The sequence below is a fragment of the Tigriopus californicus genome, chromosome 4, assembly GCF_007210705.1.
Source record: "Tigriopus californicus strain San Diego chromosome 4, Tcal_SD_v2.1, whole genome shotgun sequence".
In the NCBI taxonomy this organism is placed as follows: Eukaryota; Metazoa; Arthropoda; class Copepoda; order Harpacticoida; family Harpacticidae; genus Tigriopus; species Tigriopus californicus.
Genome location: NC_081443.1, coordinates 12321636 through 12344661, shown reverse-complemented (window position 1 = coordinate 12344661; position 23026 = coordinate 12321636). Strand labels below are relative to the sequence as shown.

Genomic DNA, 23026 nt, shown 5'->3' with positions numbered 1-23026 from the left:
TCGAAGTATCGACGAAAGTGCAACTGGGAAAGCTAATAAATCTTCACTTATTAACCGCTATCTCTTCATTTACGAGACATTGAAATCTGTGATCATTGCGAGACCAATGATATATCATCGCCTAAAACAATTTGTTTTCTTGATTGCCTGGCCATGCTTTCATTATTTTGGTGAATAAAAAGTTACTCTCTAATAAAAAGATGTATTCTTCGCCGTGTCAAGTTTTTGCTTTGAGAAGAGATCCGAGAAGACCAACAGTAACTGGAAATTTGCGGGATGCAGGAATCTAACATTCCGAAACTGAAGAGTAAATATTGTTTCCGAGAGCTAATTTTTATTTCAACCCCACTTTCAATCAAAAGTCAAATAATATAAGACAAATTATACTCAAAAATTTGGAGAAAGGAGATAATGTCTAGAAATGAATCTTGTACAGAATACAATAATCCAGCACTCAGAATCACTCCAAAGAAAACAATGCCTCGAAGATCAACTTATCATGGTTTTAAGTTCCAACCAAAGTGAGCTAGATTGAATCTTTTTTTATTTCTGAGTCGTTATCCATAAAACCCTTCGAGGATAAAAAAGAAAGAAAAAGTGGAACCCCCTCGGTGTGTTCCATTCCGCCCATGGCGGTGAAGGTGAAGGTGAACGTAGCGGTGGTGGCGGTGTTGTTCCATTGACTCTGTCTCAGGAATGGAACCCCCATTCTGATCAAAAGGAAGGGAGAACGAACGGACTTGAGTCAAACAGACGCACGAATTTAAAGCCCAAGAAGATTTATGACAAAACTCCATTTGGAGACAACTGGGAATGGATGGTTTTTTTTTTCTCTTATCCTTTGGTCGCGAGAGATCAATGATCCGATCCTGAACGGAGTAACGGAGTAACCCAAAGTTTTCTGAAGACTTCATTGGACTCATTAGATTCATTCGAAATCTCTTAGCTCTTGGCTGAGCTCCACATTTCCCATCGATAAGTCGCATTTACCGTCCAATCGAATTCAGAGCTTGATTCAAACACGGGCAGATCTATCTATCCAACCTGAATTAAAGATGGCCTTTTGAACCTCGGAACCGCAGAATAAGAAAAGGATTTTGGAGACATTTGGTGAAAAAGGAACGCGAAATGTTCCTCTCGTTATTCTTTGAACGTTCATGTCGGGCATGGATGACTTGATAGCATGCAATGTCGTATTTCATCTTCTGGGATCCAAGATTTCGTTTAAAGTCATGTCGGTCTGTTCAAGTTGAAATTGTCTATTTTCAAATTCACCCCTTGTCCCTAGCCTCGAATTGAAGATCTTGAAGGCTGAGCAGGGGACAATGCTTTTTCAGGACAACTTTGATAACCTGAGAAATGGTTGATTGACAAAAAAAATTATCGGCAAAATAAAATGCATGACAGTCGTCGATATTTTACCGGCTTCAAGATTATACGCTTGTTCTGCGGATCTATCGAAGGCAAGCAAGCGATCGTAACTGATTTGTCACTCAAACAATTGAGGAAATGCAAGACCTAAAAAACTGAAAGATGTGTTAAAATGGTGTCAAATTTTAGAATCGAAGCTTAGTCAAAGATGGACCGAAACTTCGAGGATCAGAAAGTAGAATTAACATGAATTATTAATAGAACATGAAGGAACATACATATCCATTGAAAGTCAAGGCGCTGCTCTATAACGCACTTTTCAAACAGATCATAGTTACATATACAGCTTTTATTCATAACCATAGAGCTAGAGAATCCATGGCAAAAATCAATCCCGACCTCTCTTAACTGTTATCGTTCATGTACTATACTATAGGGCTAGGTTGGTCCCTGGATGAGGTTGCGACAAGTAAGCCGTAAAAAGACTTTCCTTATCATCATCTGAAACCAATCAATCTTAATCTAGAGAAGCAATCACACCCGAGCAACACCAAATAGTTCCTTGCCCAATCATTGGACTTTGTCTGTCAACTATTCACTTCTTTTACCTGAAGGCACGCCTCAATGTTGCTTTTGAAGGGGACAGAAATGTATGACGAGGCAGATCATTACCTAGTCCTTTTATTAAGATGAAACAAAAACCAAGACAAGACGAGACTTTCGAGAAGTTGACCAAACTTTACGTGACATCATCCGACTTTTGAGGTAAGAAAATTAGTTCATTCCTTACAAAATTAAAGTCAGGGAGTGAGTATGCTGCGTTGGCGCAGCCTATGGGTTAATGTCCTTGAAAGAAGTTTGTCGTCTCCAAGTGTTTGGATTCAAAAGGAACCGCAATTTCACAACGAACTTCTTTCTTCTTCGCCTTTTGGAGATCTCAAGATCATTGGCCAGCTTGTTAGAGAAACCCTCCAATTCTCCGGAAAAAAACTTCCAGATACTTAATGTTCGTTATCACCCCGTTTTGGCTCCTATAAGGAGAACAAATCGACATCTAACCGAGTGCCTGTGGTGCATTTTCCACCAGGGAACCAGGACATGGACTTACCCATTTAGGGTCCCAAGGTCCTTGGCCTCTCTTGGTCATCCAAAACGACCATCATATCTCTATTTCAATCGCTTGACCTCCACTTGAGGGTTGGGCTACCAGACGAAGCTCTGTAACCAGGACCAGACATACCACCATACCCTCTTCGGGCGGCAAGAATGAGATCTCTAAGGTGTGACAAATCAATGGCAGATGACAAGTCCAATAACCATGTAGCTCCTTCAATGACAGACCGACCTTGGAGCACAATGGGAAATTGCATTGTCCTGTATTCGCAAAATCTCCAATTCTGGCCTTTCTGGCACTCTCAACTTACTGATGGCACACTCGAGTGGGATTTTTTTTTCTTGTTGCCGGATTTGGGTTGGACCTTCACGTTACCAAGGACGGCCTTATGCCTCCGAGAGATACATCGTCATAGGCGGCCTTGGAATGGAACAGGAAGGCCAAGCAGGCTGTTAGGCAATGGGCAAGACGAGCTCTTCTTACTAACCTCACGTCAGCCTGAACAACGACAATTCTCCACCCCCGAAAAAAAGGCAGATAATTGGAATCGGAGAAGGGAAATCGGAAGAGCAGGCAAGCAAGGCCACACTAACGCGATTTCCCCGGTCGAGTTGCAGGGAACAAGAAGTTTGCTTCTTTTTCTCGTTTCGCGCCGAATAAAAGCCAAAAAGACTCTTTGGCAAGAAAAAAGGCCGTCGCTCATTGTAGGGTCGTAGAGCCCGGCCATCGAGACCGAAGACGCTTTTTTTTAGGTTCGAAGGACCCGTTGATGAGGCAATAGACACGTCTGAAATGGCCCACTAGAAAAGAGAATAAGATGGAATGTCGTCATCAACCTTTCATCAAGGGATCATTGGATGAAAGGAACCCGCCTCCCGAGATCCTATTGCATTCATTGCGCCCCAGGCTGGAGCATCGAATCTCTTTCCATTCTGGCGACACACTTTTCGTCGTGGCAAAATGCGATTGAGGACAGGGATTATTACTCTCGGTACGCTCAGAGGGTACGTGGTACGTACAGTAAACTTGAAAAACTTCAGAACTTCAGCCTTGGTCTACATGAACTACAAGGTTGAATGAATTACGTGCTGCAAAAGGATAACCTTTACAAAACCGCCTCTCATTGTGATATATATTAGGGACATTGTTCCTCCATGGAGTGTGGACAATGACAAAGCGCCATTCTTGAAAGAGGTCTTCACAACGTTCTTATCCACCCTCCTGACGACACTGAGTGCATTGAGGAGCCAACCAACGAGAGAGTGAGTTAGGAAGCGAGATAAAAATGCATCTGCAGGGATTCATTTCTTTCCTGGCTTCCGAAAGTGAGGCTAACAGGGACGTCACATTTGGCCTGAGGCAAACGGAGACAAGATTTCCCAGATACTCGATGATTGTATTGCGCTGAATACACCATGTTCAGAACATACAGTAGACGGCGTAGTCCGCTCTTCTCCCATTTGAGAATGGGCTTAGGGAGCTCCGACCTCCTGGCATATTAACCATGACAGAGCTTGACGACAGAAACTGTCATTAACGAGGCCAAAGAACAAAGCTTCTCCATCCAGAGATGGTTCTTCCGTACAGCTTATTTGCTGTTCACCCGGATCCCTTGCTTTTCTGTCACATAACAAAGAGGAGGTAAATTTGAATCGTCGTAACCCACGGGATGGCCAAGGTTGCTTCTGCGTACTTTCCGTCTTTAGCCGGTAGTTTCGGAGCTTGAACAAAGCCTCTCGAGGAAAGTTTCGAACGCTCCTGTTCAAAGGTTACAAAGTGTTGATATTGTTATGTACGAGTTCGGGTGGCTTCTTCAGGAGGCCTGAAAACAGATGGCACCATGTTCGTGGGTACATATCCACTCAAAAGCGACAGAGGCACACCAAATGACTTTTTAATGAGCCTGAATTGGCCTTGACTCCCATCTGTGTTTGATTCAAACGTGAGCAGGTCGGTCGGTTGTGTGTACAATATGTATTTGGATCAGGGTGGAGAAGCAATGGCGGATAAATGGTCTTGCACATTCAAACGAATCCCTGGCAGAGTCGAAAATAACCCGGCGCTTTCATGTTGATTTGACTTGGTTCCACCTCAACGAAGAACCAAGGTTCTTCCATCTTTTTCTTGTTGGTTCTCAGCTTCTTCAGACAATGCTGTCACTTTTAATTTCCTCTTCTGTTTTCCAGACTGAAACTCTCCCCCAGAGCTAACCAAGCCACTTGGCAAACAGTGGCGGCGGTATTGGCGGTATTGGCAGTGTTGACGACTGAACAAGAAGAAGACGACGAAGAGGTGGCATTTTTGATCCATTCTTGTCACTGAAGAAACCCGTTTCCTCCTGATCTGCACACAATGATGGGGCTTCTCTCCATTCCCAACTTGTACGCACTCCTCTTGGTGGTATTCTGCATCATTCTATCAGGTCAGTGACACTACCTCCACCAGTTTCCACATAAACAACCCCCTTTTCAGGCGAGAAGAAAAGAAAAGCCAATCGTGTTTTTGTCGGTCACCCTGTGTGTTTCTATTGACAAGTGTTCCCTTTTGGACCATCCTTAAACAGTAAATTAAGCCAGTAATGAGTCTTGTGGCAAAAAGACACGTCCTAGTTGAGTGTGCCAAGATCTTGTTCCCCTTTCGCAGTGTCATCCGGTAGGGGAAGTTCCTCGTATTGAAGACCAAAAGACCAAAAAGTAAAAAAGGGAGCTGGCTACCGTGTGGTAGATAAGCCACGGCGCAATGGCTTGTTCCCAAATCCAAAAGAATGAAGAAGAAATACGACTGCATTTTGTGTTCACTTCGTACACTTCCCACTCAGGCGCACTTGGGCAAGTTTCCGTCATGGTCCTTTCTTCTCAAAGGAAGGGTACAAGAATAAGACACCTCTCCCTCAAATCTTTTTCTTTGACTTTTTTTGGGAAGGCCTGGCCTTTTTCTTAAATTGGCTCAAACAAGAAACTTGTCGACGTGGGCTTCATGTAAACAAGAACAAGTTTAATAATCTATTGCACTGGGGTCTGTATTCATTCAAAACAAAGGTGGAGCCTACAAATGTTTTGCCTGCAAGCTTTCTTTCCGTTTCCAATGAAGAAAAGGTCAAAATCAAAGAAAGGCTGCTTATTGGTGAGCAACAGGTTTCATTTTCACACGCAATACCCTTTTTGCTTTCCTGTGCAAAAGGATCTTCTTCAGTAAAAAGATACGGGCACATCCCACAAATAAAGACCTGATTCGGAAATTGATTTTCTGCTAAGCCATATCCTCATGGGCCATGAAAAAAAGAACTCTCGAAAAAGGTTGTTTGGTAGGTCTTGGTTGCATCGTTAAGAATTAGAAGGGCGGTAAATGACTGGAACGTACCTTGGTGCACTTCACACCAACACATTGAGCCTCCAGGAATCACTCCCGACCCAGTGAATAGGGCAAAACCAACGTCGTGACAAGGTTCGACCATTTTTCTAGTCCACTCATCCGTGGTCCCTTGACCTTGGCCATCACTCCATCATGGTCAGGATCTTGATCTGGATCTTGAGCACATTACGTCGGTAGAGAGGTCTGAAGTAACGAGCATTTCTTTTGTTTTACTGCCCATGAATAATTGATTCTGGATGTTCTCCCGTATAAATCAACCTCGTGATCCCCAAAGGATTGGGGAACTACGTACCACTGCACTCCTCTCCCTGGCTCTTCCTCACACATTGACTCTCTTGGGTGTTCCGCCTTGGCCGTACAGCGGCTCTTCCTCACACATTGACTCTCTTGGGTGTTCCAGGCACAATACCTGAGCTCAACAGAACGAGCACTTTGGCAATTTCTCACGTTCCATGATTTATGGGGACTTTATTGCTACCGTTCATCCGCCTTGGCCGTACAGCAGCACAGAACGAGCACTTTGGCAATTTCTCACGTTCCATGATTTATGGGGACTTTATTGCTATTCATACCCATGCATTGTATGTACATCGGTGATGCTAGAGATTTTCCACATCTTAACATTGATTTGATTTGGTGCGTTGTGTGTGGGGTAGTGCATTCAATCTGTTCAATCTGAACATGCCACAAGAACAGATTAGCTAAGAGTAGGATAGGCTTGACTCGGTCCAAATGCTTCATTGCCGTACGAATTGAATGAATGCTCGTTTATCTATTGAGCCAACGTCAACTTGTGCAACCACGAATAATGAAGATGAAACCATATGGAAATTTCTGCCTCATTTATGTTTCATTGGTCCTTTAAGTGGACATCGGGTCTATATCCCACGTGATTTTGAGTGAACCATGACTGGAACTCTCCTTGTAATGAGGCGGAACAAGGTCAACAACACTTCGACCAGATGCACAGACTGGTGGATCGTGGAACACCATCTGTTTCCAAGCACGTGTCATGTTGATGGGATCATGATGGCGTAATTTTCTTTGAAATCGACCTCAATCGTGGTATTTTTTAGCGCTAAAATACAGAAACATGCCATTGATGATTAAATATCTGGTTTGGGGCTGGAGCATTTTGTATTTCACAAATGATTGACCTTATGAAAAATCTTTAAGAAAAACGTCATTGGAAATTAAAAGTGAGTGAGGTTGAAGGTTCCTTTTTGAGCGAAAGTATGTTTCAGAGTTTACTTATACATTTATGCTTAATGGCTGCTAAAAGTTGAAAGCGAAGCATAATGAAGAATGGTTAGAGTACAACCAACCCCTTATGGATGACAAAAAGCCTCCTTGCCCACGGCATCTCAAGTATTGCTAAAAGAAAACGAAAGTATTTGACTCTGGGGACAAAAATAAAAGCCTCTCGGCGCCTTCTGAATCCTTAAAGGTTAGACTCGAGTCAATTCCAGGGCGTCTTATGAACGGCATGACACAGGTTTTCACTCAAATTCGTTGTCATTGTCTTCTAATTCCCAGGCTCCTAAGGGACACATTGGCAAACAAACATGAATAATTTCCTTAGGCCTAAAAGCGGACCCTCCACCTACTCTCTGGAGAATGGCAATTGGCTAGGCTTGACTTTGAGTGCTTTGTGTGCTAAATGTAGTATTGTTTCATCCTTTATGTAGAGGTACTGGCAAACCAACCAACTGATGTAACGGGAAGGAATGGGTTCTATCTAATTTAGAAAGTTGCCTCCAACGGATGACTTGAAGTAATTGAACAAGCTTTTCTCTCTTGAAACTCTTGAAACACAAAGCATCCCAGACTTAATTGAATTTTTACCCCATCCAAGGAATGCTCTCATGGAGCGAACAATGAAGTTAACCAAATCTCATTTGGTCAGGGCGACTGCTCAGGTCATAACAGCCTTATTTTTGGGTGAGGACAACGGGCATAGTGGCTTCGCATGAACCACCTTCCAAATATGAGGACTGGGAATGAGCCATTCATTGTACGTACATACGTATGTACGTAGGTAGGTACAACACATACATACCTGCTGTACTTGAATGCATAGTTCCACATAAGAATCATCATATCCGTTCAAGGGGAAGATGGGAGTTCTCAGGATGGAAGAAGGACGGCGGAGCATATTTTGTCAGATACGCTTGTTCTCGCTTGGGATGAAGTCCATTTCCTGGCTAATGCGACGGCGAGAACCAAGATTCCTCGAAAAAGATGAGGCCAATCCTCGTTTCCCATGGAATGTTCGCCAGAATACTTGGGGGGGGCGAATCTGCAAAATTCCTTTTTGCGGAGAGTACTTCTGCGCAAACTCATTGCGCTATGGTCAAGCTAATGGTTCAGCCTTTTTTGTTTAGGCGTGTTTCCGTCACGCTATTTTTAGCCATCAGCGCACATTTCGGGAGACACGACATATTTTGATTTTTGCGCGCATAGTGACTGAGTTGATTGTGTAGTGGTGAAAATTAACGCAATCCAAAGGATTTTCATATTTAAGTCCTCGTGAACACACTCCAATGAAAAACCTTGCCGATAGGGCTTTTTCTACTAAGACATGGGCATGCTTATGTACCATTTGAGAGGAAAACGAGGTCGCTCAAGAATGGAAGCACTCGAAATGAATGTTCAATGAGCTCGACAAGGGGCGCCACTAGAACCTCGAAACATGGGATTATTACGTACTTGGGCTGCTCAAGCTTCCTAGTTAAAAAGCTCTGTTGTGAGTTTGAACACAGGCCCTCATTAACGTTAATAAGGCTGTGGCTGCCCCGTCGGTCTTATCTAAGGCTAGAAAAACGCTGTAAAAACATGATGAAGTTGTCTACATGAATGTTAGTCTTTTCCAAATAAAACCAATCAACTTTGCTTGCGGTCTCAATACCCTTTGGGCCTTTTTCCATCTTGCGAGGTTAAAACATGATATATATCTGCGTTGTGACGCAAAGACTTGGAAAGATAAATAATACCATCCTTGGAATCTGAGGTCGAATGGGAGAAGTAGATGAAGAGGGAACAGGCCTGGGATTGTTAGTTGTTAATGGCCTCGAGCTTTGGAATTGATAGTGGTTTGAGATTACTCCAACCTGCCTTCTAAGGCTAAAGCTGTGTGGCAAGTCCTCAGACAACTGAGTGACAGTCTTATTCCAGCCCTCAAGCCTCTCACTCTCTCTCTTCCTCTGTCTTTCTTACTGGCTTTCTTGTTCCCTTCTTCTACGATTTTCCAGAAGGTACAAAACGATCTCTTTTGAGTTTTTTTCCTTCATTTTCTACCGGATCTTCCCCTCCTTCTTCTCCGCCTGCCTCTCATTCGACTATTTTTGCCGCCCGAAATCCCTTAAGGAAACAAAGCTTGAGACTTCAGAGTTGCCAATTCCGACTCTCTACCCAACAAATGTTATTGAGAGATCTAGATAGGAACGCCTAGTTTTCAGACTAAGATTCTAGGTGAGTCTTCTGTCTTATACCACTGCGCTAAAAACTAAAACCTTGCCTGAGTTGAAGGGCAATGAGTAGCTGAAAATATTTCACAAGAATTTGACCAATGACTCGCTTTGTGACAATGGCAAAGCTGATGGAGGGAGAAGAAAAGTGAAGACGGGAAGAGATATCCGCAATGGTTTCAGTTCCCTCAAAGCGCCCAAGGTTGGACAAAGAGTAGCTTTTAATTACCAGGCCATTTGCATTTAAATGACATCAATGGCAGAGACTGAGAGAATAAGTGAGGGTCTGGAGACGGGACAAAGGACTCTTCAAAATTTGACTTTGAGTTTAGCCTTTGTGAGGTAGGGAATGACTGTCAGTTTTGAAGCTACACCATCGAGCATTATTGCACGCAGAGTTTCATTTCACACATTTGCACAATCTGCATCATTTTCAACAGATGGTGTGCTCTAAGAGGAATGTGTTTAGGGCATTTCTCAGCGAAAATGCAGCTGGCAGAAGGATGGACAGATTTGGGCTGTCCCTGTCTTTTCATGGAGGTCGCTAAGGATCTCACATCGAGAAATTGGGTCTTGGGACCAAAAGGAACATCTCTCTCTTCCTCTCTCTTTCTCTGAATGGAGCTCGTCGGCCGTCTCATGTTTCTTTGAAGTCTGTGGACTTTTAGAAGTGCCCAGACATTACAATAGCTCCAGATTAGAACCGGCCAATCCAAGGAGGAGGTGCTGGAGGAGGAGTAGGAGGATCCAGAAACAGAAGCCAAAGCTGCTTATTATTCTTACGACTTTGAAATGGACTTCGGATTGCAGTTGAATTAGGATATGCTTGAGCTCAGAGAACTCAAAAGGAGGGACGAGTGGACACAATGCAGGTTTCGAGGTGGATGTGCCCATTTCCAACACTTTATTCAAGTAGGCCTAGGGACGCTCCACAACAGACTTGTTGAGGAATCTCGAGGAGCATTGAACGCGTTTGAGTACTTTGAGAATTCAATGGGACCATCAAATTAAGTCCCGCCTAATTAGGAGCATTATCATCCTAGTTGTTGCGAAAGGGCCCCTTCAGATATTCAAAACCCAAACGAGTGTTCGATCTAGAGCCGCCAATGAGATATCCGTGAGGATGCAAGACAACTTGGAAGCCTTGGAATCATATGGGAATTGGAGAACAAACTCCTGGATCAGCAAAGTGTAAAATAACCGTTCAGTTGGCACACGGCGCAAAGCCACGGAACGGTTAAGGAAGGGACGAGGCAAATGGAAAACCATTCCCCTGAATGAGAATGGGCCCTCTCATTTGAAGGCATTAACCAAAGGCAATGACGATGGTGGGACTTTAAATTCTTCCAAGTCTAAATTCATTCCCATTCAAATCCAAGGACGCAGACTCTCAGTGAAGTGGAGATGGGTTTGTCTGGCTTTTTTCCTGGCCTTAAGGATCGTTACGTTCCAGGAACTTTGTTGTCCGTTCCGCGGTGGTGCCTCAAAGTGCAGCGGCCACTTTAATCGGGCTTTCTGATGCAGTGGAAGAAGTTTTAGATCTTGAACTTTGAAATTATGTTGCAGTGGTTTAATATTTCTTTATCCGGGCCAGCACTGCCAAAGAACCAAAAATATGACAAAAGGTTCCTGACGCGACAAGTCAGAGCCAAGTGTACTTTCCAACCTATTTGGGTCCACGTTACATCCCCATCCTGTTCCTTACCCAATCTGAAAGCAAGGCTCATTTTTTTCTTTTTTTCTTTGATTTTGTTTTATATCTACAAACTTCCCCTCGGGATTTGCATCCAAATCTATTTTCAAAGGAATGAAACCCCAGAACTAAGAACTGGTTTTTAGTTTGTTCTCAAGCTCCTTGAAAGTATTTTCAACGAACGAACAAACAATTGTCCCACAAGGCCCCCTTCAAAGGCTTCAGAATTCTGGAAGGATCTCACACTTGATTGCATATAGTCTAAAAGTACTAACATTGTCGAGACCTATTGGCCTTTGTTCCCGATCTTGGATCACGAGGAACACACTTGAATACGTACCTCATTAATCAACTCTCCCGATGACCAAGTGTGATGTTCGTGTCCATGTTCCAAGATTCTGCCATAGAAATGGATCGGTTTCTCAGTTTCACAGTAATGACTTTGAGATCACGGTCCATTCCCTTTACCGTGGCAAAAAGTGGAACTTCAATAAAATGGCGTTTCAAGAGCACGGCTCCTCGATGTACCCTGGTAGGATGGTCATATAGAGGCGGATGCTCTCAAGCAAACAATGGGCTTATTTTTCAATGGAGCTTGTAAAATCCCCTTTCACTTCATGATCGTCGGCAACTTGAACCCATAAAGCGCTTGATACTTCTAAACACCCGTTCTAAAGCAAAGAGCGCTTTAATGTCACAAGAGAAAGGAAGGGGTTCTAAATTTGCAATGACAACTTCTACTTTATATATCGGCCAAGAACGAACGAAAAGGTCGGGAAACGAGTTGGCACAAAGTTGTTTTGATTCAAACAAATCAGATCCTCAAAAACAATTTCGAAAGGAGTCACCGGTGTACAATTGTGATCAGTTTTATTGCATGCTCTCCGCTCGTTTGTTGTGGGAAGTAATCGTTCCTGGCAGACAATCCAGAGCTCACCGAGCCGTTTCTTGTCCTGCTACCGAAATAAAGAACCCCGGGTTCAGACAGCTTTATGGAAAAGACTACCCAAAGAGCCATAGTCTCTCACACCCAATTCTCAGGTTCTGTCGTGGGCTAATGACTTCTCAGTCGGAACTAATTAACCTGGTCTCATTGGACCATTAGGTTAACATACACGACACATCACATTAAATCAAGGAAGGCCAAAGACAGAGAGAAACCCAGAATAACAACAACACTCTGCTCAAAGTCCCCTTTACCCAAGTATGAGGCACAAGAAGTCCGGTCAACTTGGCAAAACTTGTCCTGTCGAGTTGTGTATATACTAGTTCGGTTCCATTCCTTGAAGTCATGCCATTTCCAGCGGGTACCAAAAATTCGGAATTTGATGGCGTGACTGGACATAAAAGAAGTTGACACTCGCCCTTGGGATCGGGACAAGCGACTTCAAACGAGGAGAAAGCAAGCGAGCAATCAACCCGATCCGGACCCTCCCCCCCCCTCGGCCGTCTTGTGACTTTTCAATGAATGATTGTGAGAAACTGGCAGAAAATTAAGAAAGTCATTCCATGACTATTCATCAGTTGGGGACTTTCCTGCGGACTCGACTAACTCGAATCTTGACAAGGGATCCTCGATCTGATAATATTTGCTGCATTCGCGGCTTTTCACGATGTGACGTTTACATCATGTAAATATTCCGTTCCTTTTGTGCCAAGTCAGGTCGTTCCTTGAAGGGGGGGGGGGTAAACTTTATACTGCATAGTACATAAAATACACACAGGGTGATATGCAATGTGGGCAAATATCAAGTTTAATGAAACATATTCTAATGCTTAAGGAACAGAATGGTTTCTATCTGGATATTGACTATGAATCGTTGATTGCGCTTCAACTAATTGACAGTGAAACTATGGAAAGGATTTCTCTCTTTGACGCTAGATTCTTTTTAGAAATGTGTTTATATTTAAAGTGGTTCTGTCAATTTAGAATACATCGTTTGGAAGCTTTTTGATACTTGCTCCGCCAAAATCTTCAATTGTATTTTAGTCTTTTCTCCGAACTTCGTCATGTTTTTTTGGTTTGATAATCATTTGTAATGTATTTTCCTTACCAGAGCATGTGTAGGTCGAAATGATATCGCTTTCTCTGAAAGCCTTTGATTAATACAGTATTAAGGTTTAGGAAAATTTTACAGCCGTAAGTTGAAACCGTGCCGTATATATTTCTTTTTACAGCTGCATTGGAGAGTAGGGTTACTTTCCGATAGTCAAGTGAAGGGCGATAGGGTGCGTCTAGTGTACCTATAGATCATCATGCAACGATGCCGATTATTAGTTTGATCCAGTTAGCTTGAGTGCCCGGAATGTTCCAACGAGGGTTCGAACGAGACCTATTTCGATAAGAATCGCCAGGGCTGTTTGTGCACTTTTTAAAGTGGGTCAAATCTACTCAGTACTGCTTCCATTGAGGTATCATTATTAACACCATTCCATTGTCCCTTTCCCTCTCGGTCCTTCCCCTTTCCATTCCTTGTCAACGTGTTTTTCCATTGGTGGAACATGGATTTACTGGGCAAAATTGGCGCCGAAAATCCGTTTATAGTGCTCCATAAATCCGCCCTTTGAACGACATTGATTTAGGGGAGCAAAAAGTGTGAAGAAACGAAATCACTCTCTTTGGCTGTGTATCTATGCATTTTTCGGGTCGGGAAAGAGGGCAAATATCAAAATCCGTTGTCTCGACTTTTCCATGAGAAGTGTCAATATTTGGTTAATCTATCAACGGATTCGCCATTAATCAACACGATGGCACATCTTGTTGCCATGGCAAGAGAGGGATTCGGGTACACACAATTCTTCAGCGCAAAAAAGGTCCATAACAGTGAATCAAAATCACTCCTGGAGCCGTTCCATTCGCCAACTTAGATTCTAGACCTAATGAAGGATATCAGATCCATAGGACATTATTTGAAAAGTTGAGAGGAGTTGAGACATATTTTCTGGTCAAGGTAAGAACTATTTATAATAGCTGGATCTCATTACGAAAGACCACCAGACGTCTTGATTATTGGATTGGAAGCGTGACTTCTTGTCGTTGTTTGGACATACCCTTCGGAGGAGTGCAATGAAGTATGTCTTCCCCACGGGACCATCAATCATTGCTCAATTCCTTCACTTTGTCATAATTACTACCTTTAAACGTCATTAAAGGTGATCAATAGTTTCTTATCGGATGTGTAATCCGCTAAATCGCGGCCGTCTGATCTCAAAAAACATTACTTGAAGGGAATGCATATATAAATATTATTCATAATGCTCTCCTGGGATTGGTAAGTACATGTATACACTACATAGTATAGAGTGTAGGACGATTCTAGAATAAGTACTACTTCCGTCAGAAAGTTCTGCATTGATTGAGGGCCTTCATTAATCAAGCAGAAGGGTCATTTCTCTCGGACTTTGCTCTCAAGAGAAGAAAGAGAAAACGAAAGGGAAAGGAGAGAGGAAATGGACTTTTCTGCCCATTTCAGTACAAAGCATAGCAAATTTTTGCCAGCTTGAACTCTACGTGTACTCTTGTACGTCAGTTTGCAAGTCATTTCTACCTTACATGTCCAAAGGTCAATGGAACAAATGAGGAAAGCCTTTACGCGAAACTTCTTGCTTTTCCGAGTTCGTCCATTTTCTAATCCCACCGATGACGAAACAGAATAGTGAAGCCCTTTCTCTCCAAAGGATCCGGGCGAAAGACAAAAGGGAAACCGCTCCTGAAAAGAAGTCAAAAGAAGAGGCCAAAATCTATCCCCTTTTTTCGCGTTAAAGGCCTGAGGCAAAAAGAGCGCAGGCTTGGACAATGAACAATTGTCTTTGTTTAAGCCCGACCTTGAATGGGAACAATACAGCGGATTCTCAAGAGTTATTAAACCGCAACCAACGTGAAATTTTTAACTCCAAATTGGATGGATAGAAGAGGACTTTTCGCATGAAGAGGACAAAGTAAACAATGGGACGAATAGTCAGGATCGACTCATATTTGACCCAGTTAATGCCGCAAATCCCTATTAATCCCTGACTTTGTCAATGCTGATTTGATCTATGGGAACAAGTGAGTCTCTCGATAGATGGCGTTACAATCAGGTGGGTGTGATCGATCTTGTCATCATTTATGTGAAGGAGGCAAATTTAATTTGGAAGATGGAAAGCTAGCTATCCAATAGCAATCATGACTCTCCTTATAGCTCGTTGGATCCTCTTGAGCGAGGGGAGGAAACAAGTAATAGACCGGTTCTATTTTAGTAAGTTTGTATGCTTTTCTAAGCAAGTACTCCTATCACTGGTTGGCCCTTCTTCACATTTCCAGGCGTATGCACTATGTATATATGTACGTATATTCCGTTGCTATTATGCTAGTTCATGGTGAAGCGAGTGTGAGTGAGTGTTGAAGAGAACCTTGTTCCTCTTTTTCTTTCTCCCACCCTAATAAATCTTCATTATTTATCCGTTCAATGGGCATAGGCAAACGATACGAGTCCATAGGCAGGCTATCGGTCTTTCCCGACTTGACACCTTTAAGCCCAAAGATCTGATACAAAAAACTTCGACATTGAAGCTTCATAGCGTTATCCAATAACGTTACAGAACAACAGGTTCATGGCCAAAACAAAAGAAAACGCAATCCCGTCGGTCCCCCAAACCTTAAAGATACAACACAAGAGTTTAGTGGGTGAATTTCAAGCAAGCCAGAACTTTGGACAGCCATTTGTCAAGTTAAAGAGGATCCTCAAATCTTGTTTGCCCCACATAATTCCGTTGTATGGGCGGCCATAAAAATGAGAAGGCCTCTACGAGGCAAGGAGAGGGACAGTGGTGGTGGCCTTTGTTATCATGTTAGCTCTGTGGCATTTCCAAGTAATTCTGCCAATATGTCAGGCTTGATTGAAAACATCAACATTACCACATCAGGACTGCTGGAAACGTAAAAATGGCCTTGCTTTTTGATGGAATGGCCCCGTAGAGAATTGGGGGCACGTTACGCAAGTTTCCAGCACAAGAGAGTGTGACCGAAATGTGTGTTGGGAATATCTGCTGACGGTGCAGATATCAAAATGCAATCACAAGGCCATTCTGCCAATAGTTGGTACAAGATTGCGTTGAATTGCGATTGTTTGCATAAAGTGAAATCCATTAACGAATAAGCGAGTAATATTTGGTGTTCAAGTCTGGAATGAATCCAAGAGAAGAATAAAAAAAGATATTGCGCACTTGATTTTTTCGTTCAAGTCGATTTACGTTTTCCTGAAAGCCTTTTTTTCGAGGGCATGGCTCCATCGAGTTATTGATTTCTTTGTATGTTTCTTTGGTTAACCCTCATGAATGACATTGTTTGCGTTTTTACACTTCATGTTCGCGTCATGAAGAGCCTTGAGTGACAAGAAATGGGAGCATAATAGCGATTTCTGACAGCCTAGCCTTATTTTTAACCTTTTTTTTCTCCGTCTTAAGACGAGCACTGGCGTCTCTAGAGGAACAAATCTATTACGTGACTTGATTGGAGTTAGTTATTCCAGGCACTAATCAGATCCCTTTCTCGTAATTGGGACATATTCATTGATCTGAGACGACACCCCAAGATATTGCCGCTCCCGGAATGGGGTCATCCATTGTTGGATAGCTGCCACCCTGATCGTCGATCCCCGAGGAGTAGTAGAACGTTCTTTGAATTACAGCAGGACTATAGTATAGCAGTAATAGAAATGCTTCTTTCGCCAAAACTGCTCGCTATTGATGTCAGAGAGATAATTCTTGCACAATCAAGCAAAGGCAAAGGCTACACACACATACCGGTACACTGGCAGACTTGCAAGGCCAGGACATTGTGGCATTTCCAGATCTCATTAGAGGCCAAAAGGTTCGTTCCCTGCTTGCTTTTGCCAATGGGAACGAACAATCCATTCATGCATGATCATTGAACTAGGAATGTTATGTTGGGTCATTTGCCGATATAAATGAGCATGGTAGCCTTAAAACGTGTCAAGAGTGGGTCAATTATAATGAGGCATATTTTTGAAGGGAATGTGTGGTTGTTTATGATTTAGAACCTTTTACCTTTGCTTCTCATTCAATTCCCAGCAGCATCAAAGGAAAGGCTTTTAACTTAAGTTTCGTTCAAACTCAAAAGGTTGTGATGACATTTTACTCAACAAAGAATTAAATCAAACGGATCTAGCACAAAAGCGCCATGTCCTGAAGGATCATTGAGTTGATCCACTGAGAGATTCCAATAGATTAGAATCATCTGATTGAGACAGTCTTGGATATCAGGTTGATCAAGATGTTTCTTTTAAAAAAGTTGTATAACTCTGACTTGTATGAGAGTCAACAAGAACCTGATTTTTCTCTTTAGAGAGACCGAGATAATGTATGGATAAAACGGAAATCAAAAGAGGACGAATTAAGACTTCGTGGCTCTAATATCACTCTTTTGATCCGGTAAAAAGAAATCGATTTCATTAATAGGTGCAGCAACGTCTTAAAGGACAATCGAAAATTTGAACCTTAATCTTTTGATTTTCTAAGGCAATTTTCCTAAGTTCCAAGATATGCCAAAAATTTGACAAATAACCAATCGACAAAAAAGATGTCTGAGGGTCCATGGACGTGGCTCTGACTCTGCATTAGCGTCTGTTGATCACATTACAAAGAGGGCTCGTGTTTCCCAGATGATTTGAATTATTAAATGGCTTTTCCGCCAACTCCACTCTTCAACTAAGGGGAAATTAGAAAAGGAAGGCATCTTTTCCATTTTAGTAAAGATCTCTAACCGAGACGTCTACAGTTCTTTAGGGACAGACTCGAGAGCTATCGTTTGTCAGCTATGATAAGCTAAGATATTGGATTGGAATGATTAAATATTGGAACACCTCATAGCAACCAAATGTTATGAGAAGTGAGTTCAGAAAAAGCAGGTTATTTTTCTATTGTACCTGACTTATGTATATTGCAACAAATTTGGTGTGAGGGTTTTATGGCTTTTAGACCAATCGATTCATGAAGTTTCGCAATGGGGTCAAGGTTGCGTTTCAAATTCGTCAAATTGTCAAACTATCGCTAGTTGGGTAAACCTGATATTTTCAATTTGACTTCGTTTCCCGATAATTTGAAATACTTGTATAAAAAGATGACACTTTTTCAGATCCATAACCGTCAGGTTAAGACCAACGTTATGTTGAAACGCAGAGTTCATAATTGGATTGTTAAGTTCATCAACTGAAAGCCCTAACGACATGGGAAGGTTGGGACCGAATGTTGAATGGAGGGATCAATTAATATCCGATGAACCAACTTTTGTTCCCAATATATCTCTCCCTCAAGTTCTGTGCCAGAGGTTACTCGGCCCACAAATGAGATCATGGAACTCGGTTCCATCACCTGGCTCGAATTTCCATTTCTTAGTTTGCACCAACTTCGGAATGCATCCCAGGATGGTGTTCCGAAGTTCCAGCAGATCCAGAATCTTGAAATGAACCATCTCAGGAACGTGGTTAATTGGACCATGGGTAGATAAAAACGTACCTTTGGCGTACTTTTGAGTCGTTCAAGGCTACACTGATCAGATGAGTAGGATTATTCATGAGGATCAGAATTTTTCTTATTATTCCTCGCTGAAGAAAAACGAGTTATTCAGGAAACATCGAAACATTGGACGAAGAGGAAATTTTACAACCAATATTTCAGTAAGACCCCGAGAAAATGCAATCCTTTTCAAATTTGACCCTAAATATGCACATGTTTCTTCAGTATTTTTTACCATTTTGATGTCGTAGGCACCATCTAGAAGAACTAAAAAAGAAAAATCCCATGGAAGTTTCGGGGTGGAAAATTATGGGAGAATTTTTATTTGATTAAGTCATTTTCTTAGGGAATTTTGAGAAGAAAATGACCACATTTTACGTCAAGAGGCCCTATGTCTCATAAGATTTGAGAGCAATAATGTATAAAGTAGATCTCGAGTGAAAGGGTATATAAGAGCAATCAATGCTAGAGTTGTAGAGTCTTCAACAATATGCAGTTTTCAACCTCTCATCGACTTGGCGCTCGCAGCCTAATTCAAATATCTTGGGTATTCGATGACTGTTTTCCGTGTTCCAGATATTTCATTCGTTGGCTTTTTGGGGTTCATACATTTTTCATCAGGAATTGTTGGCCCACAGGGTCAGAAGAGTTGGGAGGAAGCCTGCCTCGAACTTCCAAGATCGAGAGAGCACAAAACGTGAAGACTTTGCAGCCATGAATTCTGCAATCAGAAGACCTGTCACTCCCAGAACCACAAGATGACTCTTAAAAGGACTTGGACGCCACAGAAGAGGCCAAGAAGCATGTGTGAGCCAACCAAAGGAAGAAGTAATGAAGCTCAAAAGGGGACAAAAGGCTGCAAGTGTTGCCTGAGAAAAAAGGGTCCATTAAAATCTGGCGTGCAAATCTCTTTCTGATTATGTTCAGAACGTACTTAGAGAGGAGGGACGAAGATTGTGTGTTCTGAGCATTAAATACTCATTAAAACATACGCCAACATAATTCTAAATGCGTATGAGCATGGCAGTTATGTAGGGGGTAACTCATAATCTGAAACGTAAACATTCGAGTTAGGAGTTGTGACGAGGGGGGTCACGTGTGTTTGTGGTTTTGTGAAGGTCAAAGTAGCCATCCAATTTGTAAAACGGTCACGAAATCGATGTAAAAACTAAAATAAAATTGCTTAATCCCAAGTCACTCAAGGAAAAGGCCAAATGGACACATTGACCCTCCTATTTTGAGGCCCTCTGCCCTTAATTTGTGCCAACAAATCTTTTTTGCGGAGGACTTCTCGTAAATCGTCTAACAAAAGAGGAATTAATTCATCTGCAAAATCAGCCACTGCTAGGATTGATTGCAACTTCAAAATGAATAGTTATGGGCCTTTCATGTGCCAAAATTTGGCAAAAGGGACAAAGCACTGGTAGAAAAAACTGAAGGTTCGAACTGGCCAAATTTTGGACCGAAGGTCTCTCGCACTTCTGTTTTAAGCTGTCAAATTCAGACTTGGAGGTTCTAAGAATAGCGCCATTTCTCAAAGGAACGAGTTCTTCAGGTCTATTTCATCCAATTTCCACGGTGGTGGTGGCACTGTAGGTGTTTCCTGATGTTTGTCGGCCAAGAATTTGGCTTTATTGTATGTGTACATAACAAACAAGAAACAATTTGCTTCCCCAGGAACAGCAACAAAGAAGCTCAGGGCTGCCGTTTCCAAGTTTGGCCCAGTTTGGCTGAGCATGGAAAATGGGCCAGATCCTTCAGAGAGTGTTGACTCGCAATTTTGGTAATAAAGGCCACAAATGATGGTTTGGAGGTGGAGGTTGGGACGTGTTTGGGAACTAGACTTGGGACAGGAATCCTGATGTTTATTCTAAGGGAGCGCGTGATAAAGAGTCATCAAGGTGGCGAGAAATGACTTGACTGACTGACATCAAAAGCCAAAAAAAGCCTTGTTGGCTAGCCCTACCTCTGAAGCACCTGACGACAATAACAACAAGGCTTGGGCCTTGGGCTTTGAGTAATTATTCCCCCACGCACCCTAACATTTCAAGATTTACATAAATATTTGCAGATGGCAACGCTGTGCTGCAAGTCATTCTCAACCCTGTTCAGGTTTCGAAAGAGGGGACATCTTGAACTTCTCTTCACGGCTGCTTAGGTTTGGGGGTATGATTGACGTTCCATTGTTGAGTCATAGTAATCTGGAATCGGTTTTGAAATCGAAAGTGGAACCGTTCCGGAAAAGTACGAGTCGCTTAAAAGCCCAGTGAATTGAATGTGAGGTTGATCCTACGGGGAAGTAAAAAAAGGCCTGCCAAATCCGTGATGAATGGGCTCTCGAGGCAAGCCTTGCATAATATTTTGAAAATCCAGCTCCCTAAAGTTAGGAGCCCAAAACACAAGTTGTCACTCCCAAATCCATCATCCTCACCCTCCATTTCATAACTTGATCGAGGAAGGAATGAGAAAAGGAAAGGTTGCCTTGAGCCTTGAAGCAAGCTGGCGAAAGTGTAATATGTTTCAATTCGAAATCATCGCTTCAAGTCGAATTCATTTTGTTGAGAGCCCTACATTCACCCGCTTCCCAGGCGTTCCATCCAAGGTCTCTCATAGTTTGGTTCCAACCATTGAGACAATCCTAGTAATTGGATTATTGCGTATGATATCCAACCAAGAGGAATCATTGCTGGAATGAATTATTTCCCTCCATTGAACGGCAGGTGGTGCTTTCTTAGGAGGAACACCTCCTGGATAGTTGAACCTTGAACCATTTGGAGCCTAGTAATATCTTCATCAAACCACCGAAAGCCACCGCCACTAAATGTAACGATTCAGACTCTGTAACAAGAAGGTCTTAATCTTCGATTTCCTCAGAGAATGGTAGATGCAATCCATTTCATTTGCGTATTCGTCAACTCATTGTCCAATGTTGCCTACATTGCCTTATTTTCCAATAATATGGTGGAGCCAATTGGGACCACCTTTAACAATTGTTTTTCTCTCGCTTGATATTGTCGAGGAATCCGTATTCTCATTTGATGGTTTGCTTTTATGTTAAAAATGATGTTTCTTTTGATCTTCAAGGCCAATTTGGTTCTTGCGTTCATAAAAGATCCTTTCCTTGTCACAAATATAAGCTCTTATCAAAGATCCAAATAGAAAAGTCCATAATCAGAGAGCAGAGAAATGTCCAACCATCTCATTATAAAATGACTGCCTAGACTCTTCTCAAAATGCATTACTCAACGGATATTTAAGTGGAACAAACCTCCAATGTTTTCAATCTGAGGCGAGCTTAAGATGATCTTTTTTCAGTTAACTTAACTACTTGTGCTAAATGAAGCTCAGCAGGGACACAAAAACGAAGACTATCCTCTTCCTCGTTTCGTGCGGGCAATGTTTTAGAATCACCCACTAGGAACGGATTACTCTACGTAAACGCCTTTTGGGACCTTAATGAAGTCAAGGTAACGGGGCTTCTAACCTCAGGAACCTCGAAACAAGTTTTCAAACGTAGTAGACACGCCGACAAAACTCTCTAATTTAACTATCCATTTTCAAGTTCAAACAAAAGAAGCGTCTACGTTCCAATTATTCATTGAAAGAGGCCACGATAAAAAAACCCCTATTTTTCCTGCACTAATTATGCAGGTTAACCTTCGTGTAATTGCAACTCACTGAGTGGGGATTTTATTCTCCATGAACGTTTGGTTCCATTTATGACACGGATGGGATCCCGCTAATCGGAACCAATTTCCACGTCGGCAAGAAAAAGTTTCACCCTCGATTTGCAATTGTCCGCAATCTAAACTCGCTCCCTGAAATGAAGGCCAATGCAATGGTAACACGAACCAATTCTAACACCCAAGGACAAATTTCAGCTCAAGCCTTGAATCCGTGAGTAAAGCTGGAATGTTTGGTGTACTTCGGGAAGGATAAGCCTGCCAAAGAGTGTTGATAAGATTAGCATCAAGGACTTTCAAAGAAAAGAAGATGACCTTGACCCTCTCCACACAGTTTTTGTCTGACAAATCCAAGCTAAACTAGAGCGCTCGCTTGAATGAAACTCTCGGGGGGAGAAAAAAGCTGGTTAATAAACTTATTATTGCCAATAAAAGAGACTATGAACGAAAATGCTTAAGACCTGAAGAGTCTGAGAGTCTTCCATTTAGAGCTTTGGCAATGGTTCATTGGATCAAAATGAAAAATGGAAAGCATTGCTTTGGAATGGAAATGCTGGCCCTGGATTCTGCTTTATTTTGATGTTTGGTTGGCCCATCAAGGCCGGTTCCAATATTCAAAGGGCTTCGACAAAGGAATGCTGAAACATTGCCATTATGAACAAAAAGGCTCTTCAGAAACGACGAACGAATTTGGCAACACGCCACGAGAGGAAATTAAAACAACTTTGAAAACCTAGGATATCCTCTATATTCTGGGCAAAAAGTGGGCCAGCAAAGCATTTGATAGTGTTCCAACTTTTTGCAAATGATG

At 42.3% G+C, this 23026-nt stretch overlaps 1 protein-coding gene and 1 long non-coding RNA gene across 3 annotated transcripts in view; one reads left to right on the top strand and one right to left on the bottom strand.

The window, feature by feature from the left end:
• LOC131879162 (uncharacterized) overlaps positions 1–23026 on the top strand; it is a 40436-nt gene that overhangs the window by 5258 nt on the left and 12152 nt on the right. The window contains exon 2 of one of the 2 annotated variants that reach the window (XM_059225408.1): positions 4672–4907. In XM_059225408.1, coding sequence (XP_059081391.1) covers positions 4838–4907 — 70 coding nt within the window. In that variant the 5' untranslated portion in view covers positions 4672–4837. Of the gene's footprint in view, positions 1–4635; positions 4908–23026 lie in introns of those variants that run through there. The other variant, XM_059225409.1, reaches the window with a different exon arrangement.
• On the bottom strand, positions 2040–3404 carry LOC131879169 (uncharacterized). Its single transcript, XR_009373107.1, has 2 exons — positions 2480–3404; positions 2040–2402 (listed from the first exon to the last, which is right to left on the bottom strand). It is a non-coding gene; the product is annotated as an uncharacterized LOC131879169 (long non-coding RNA).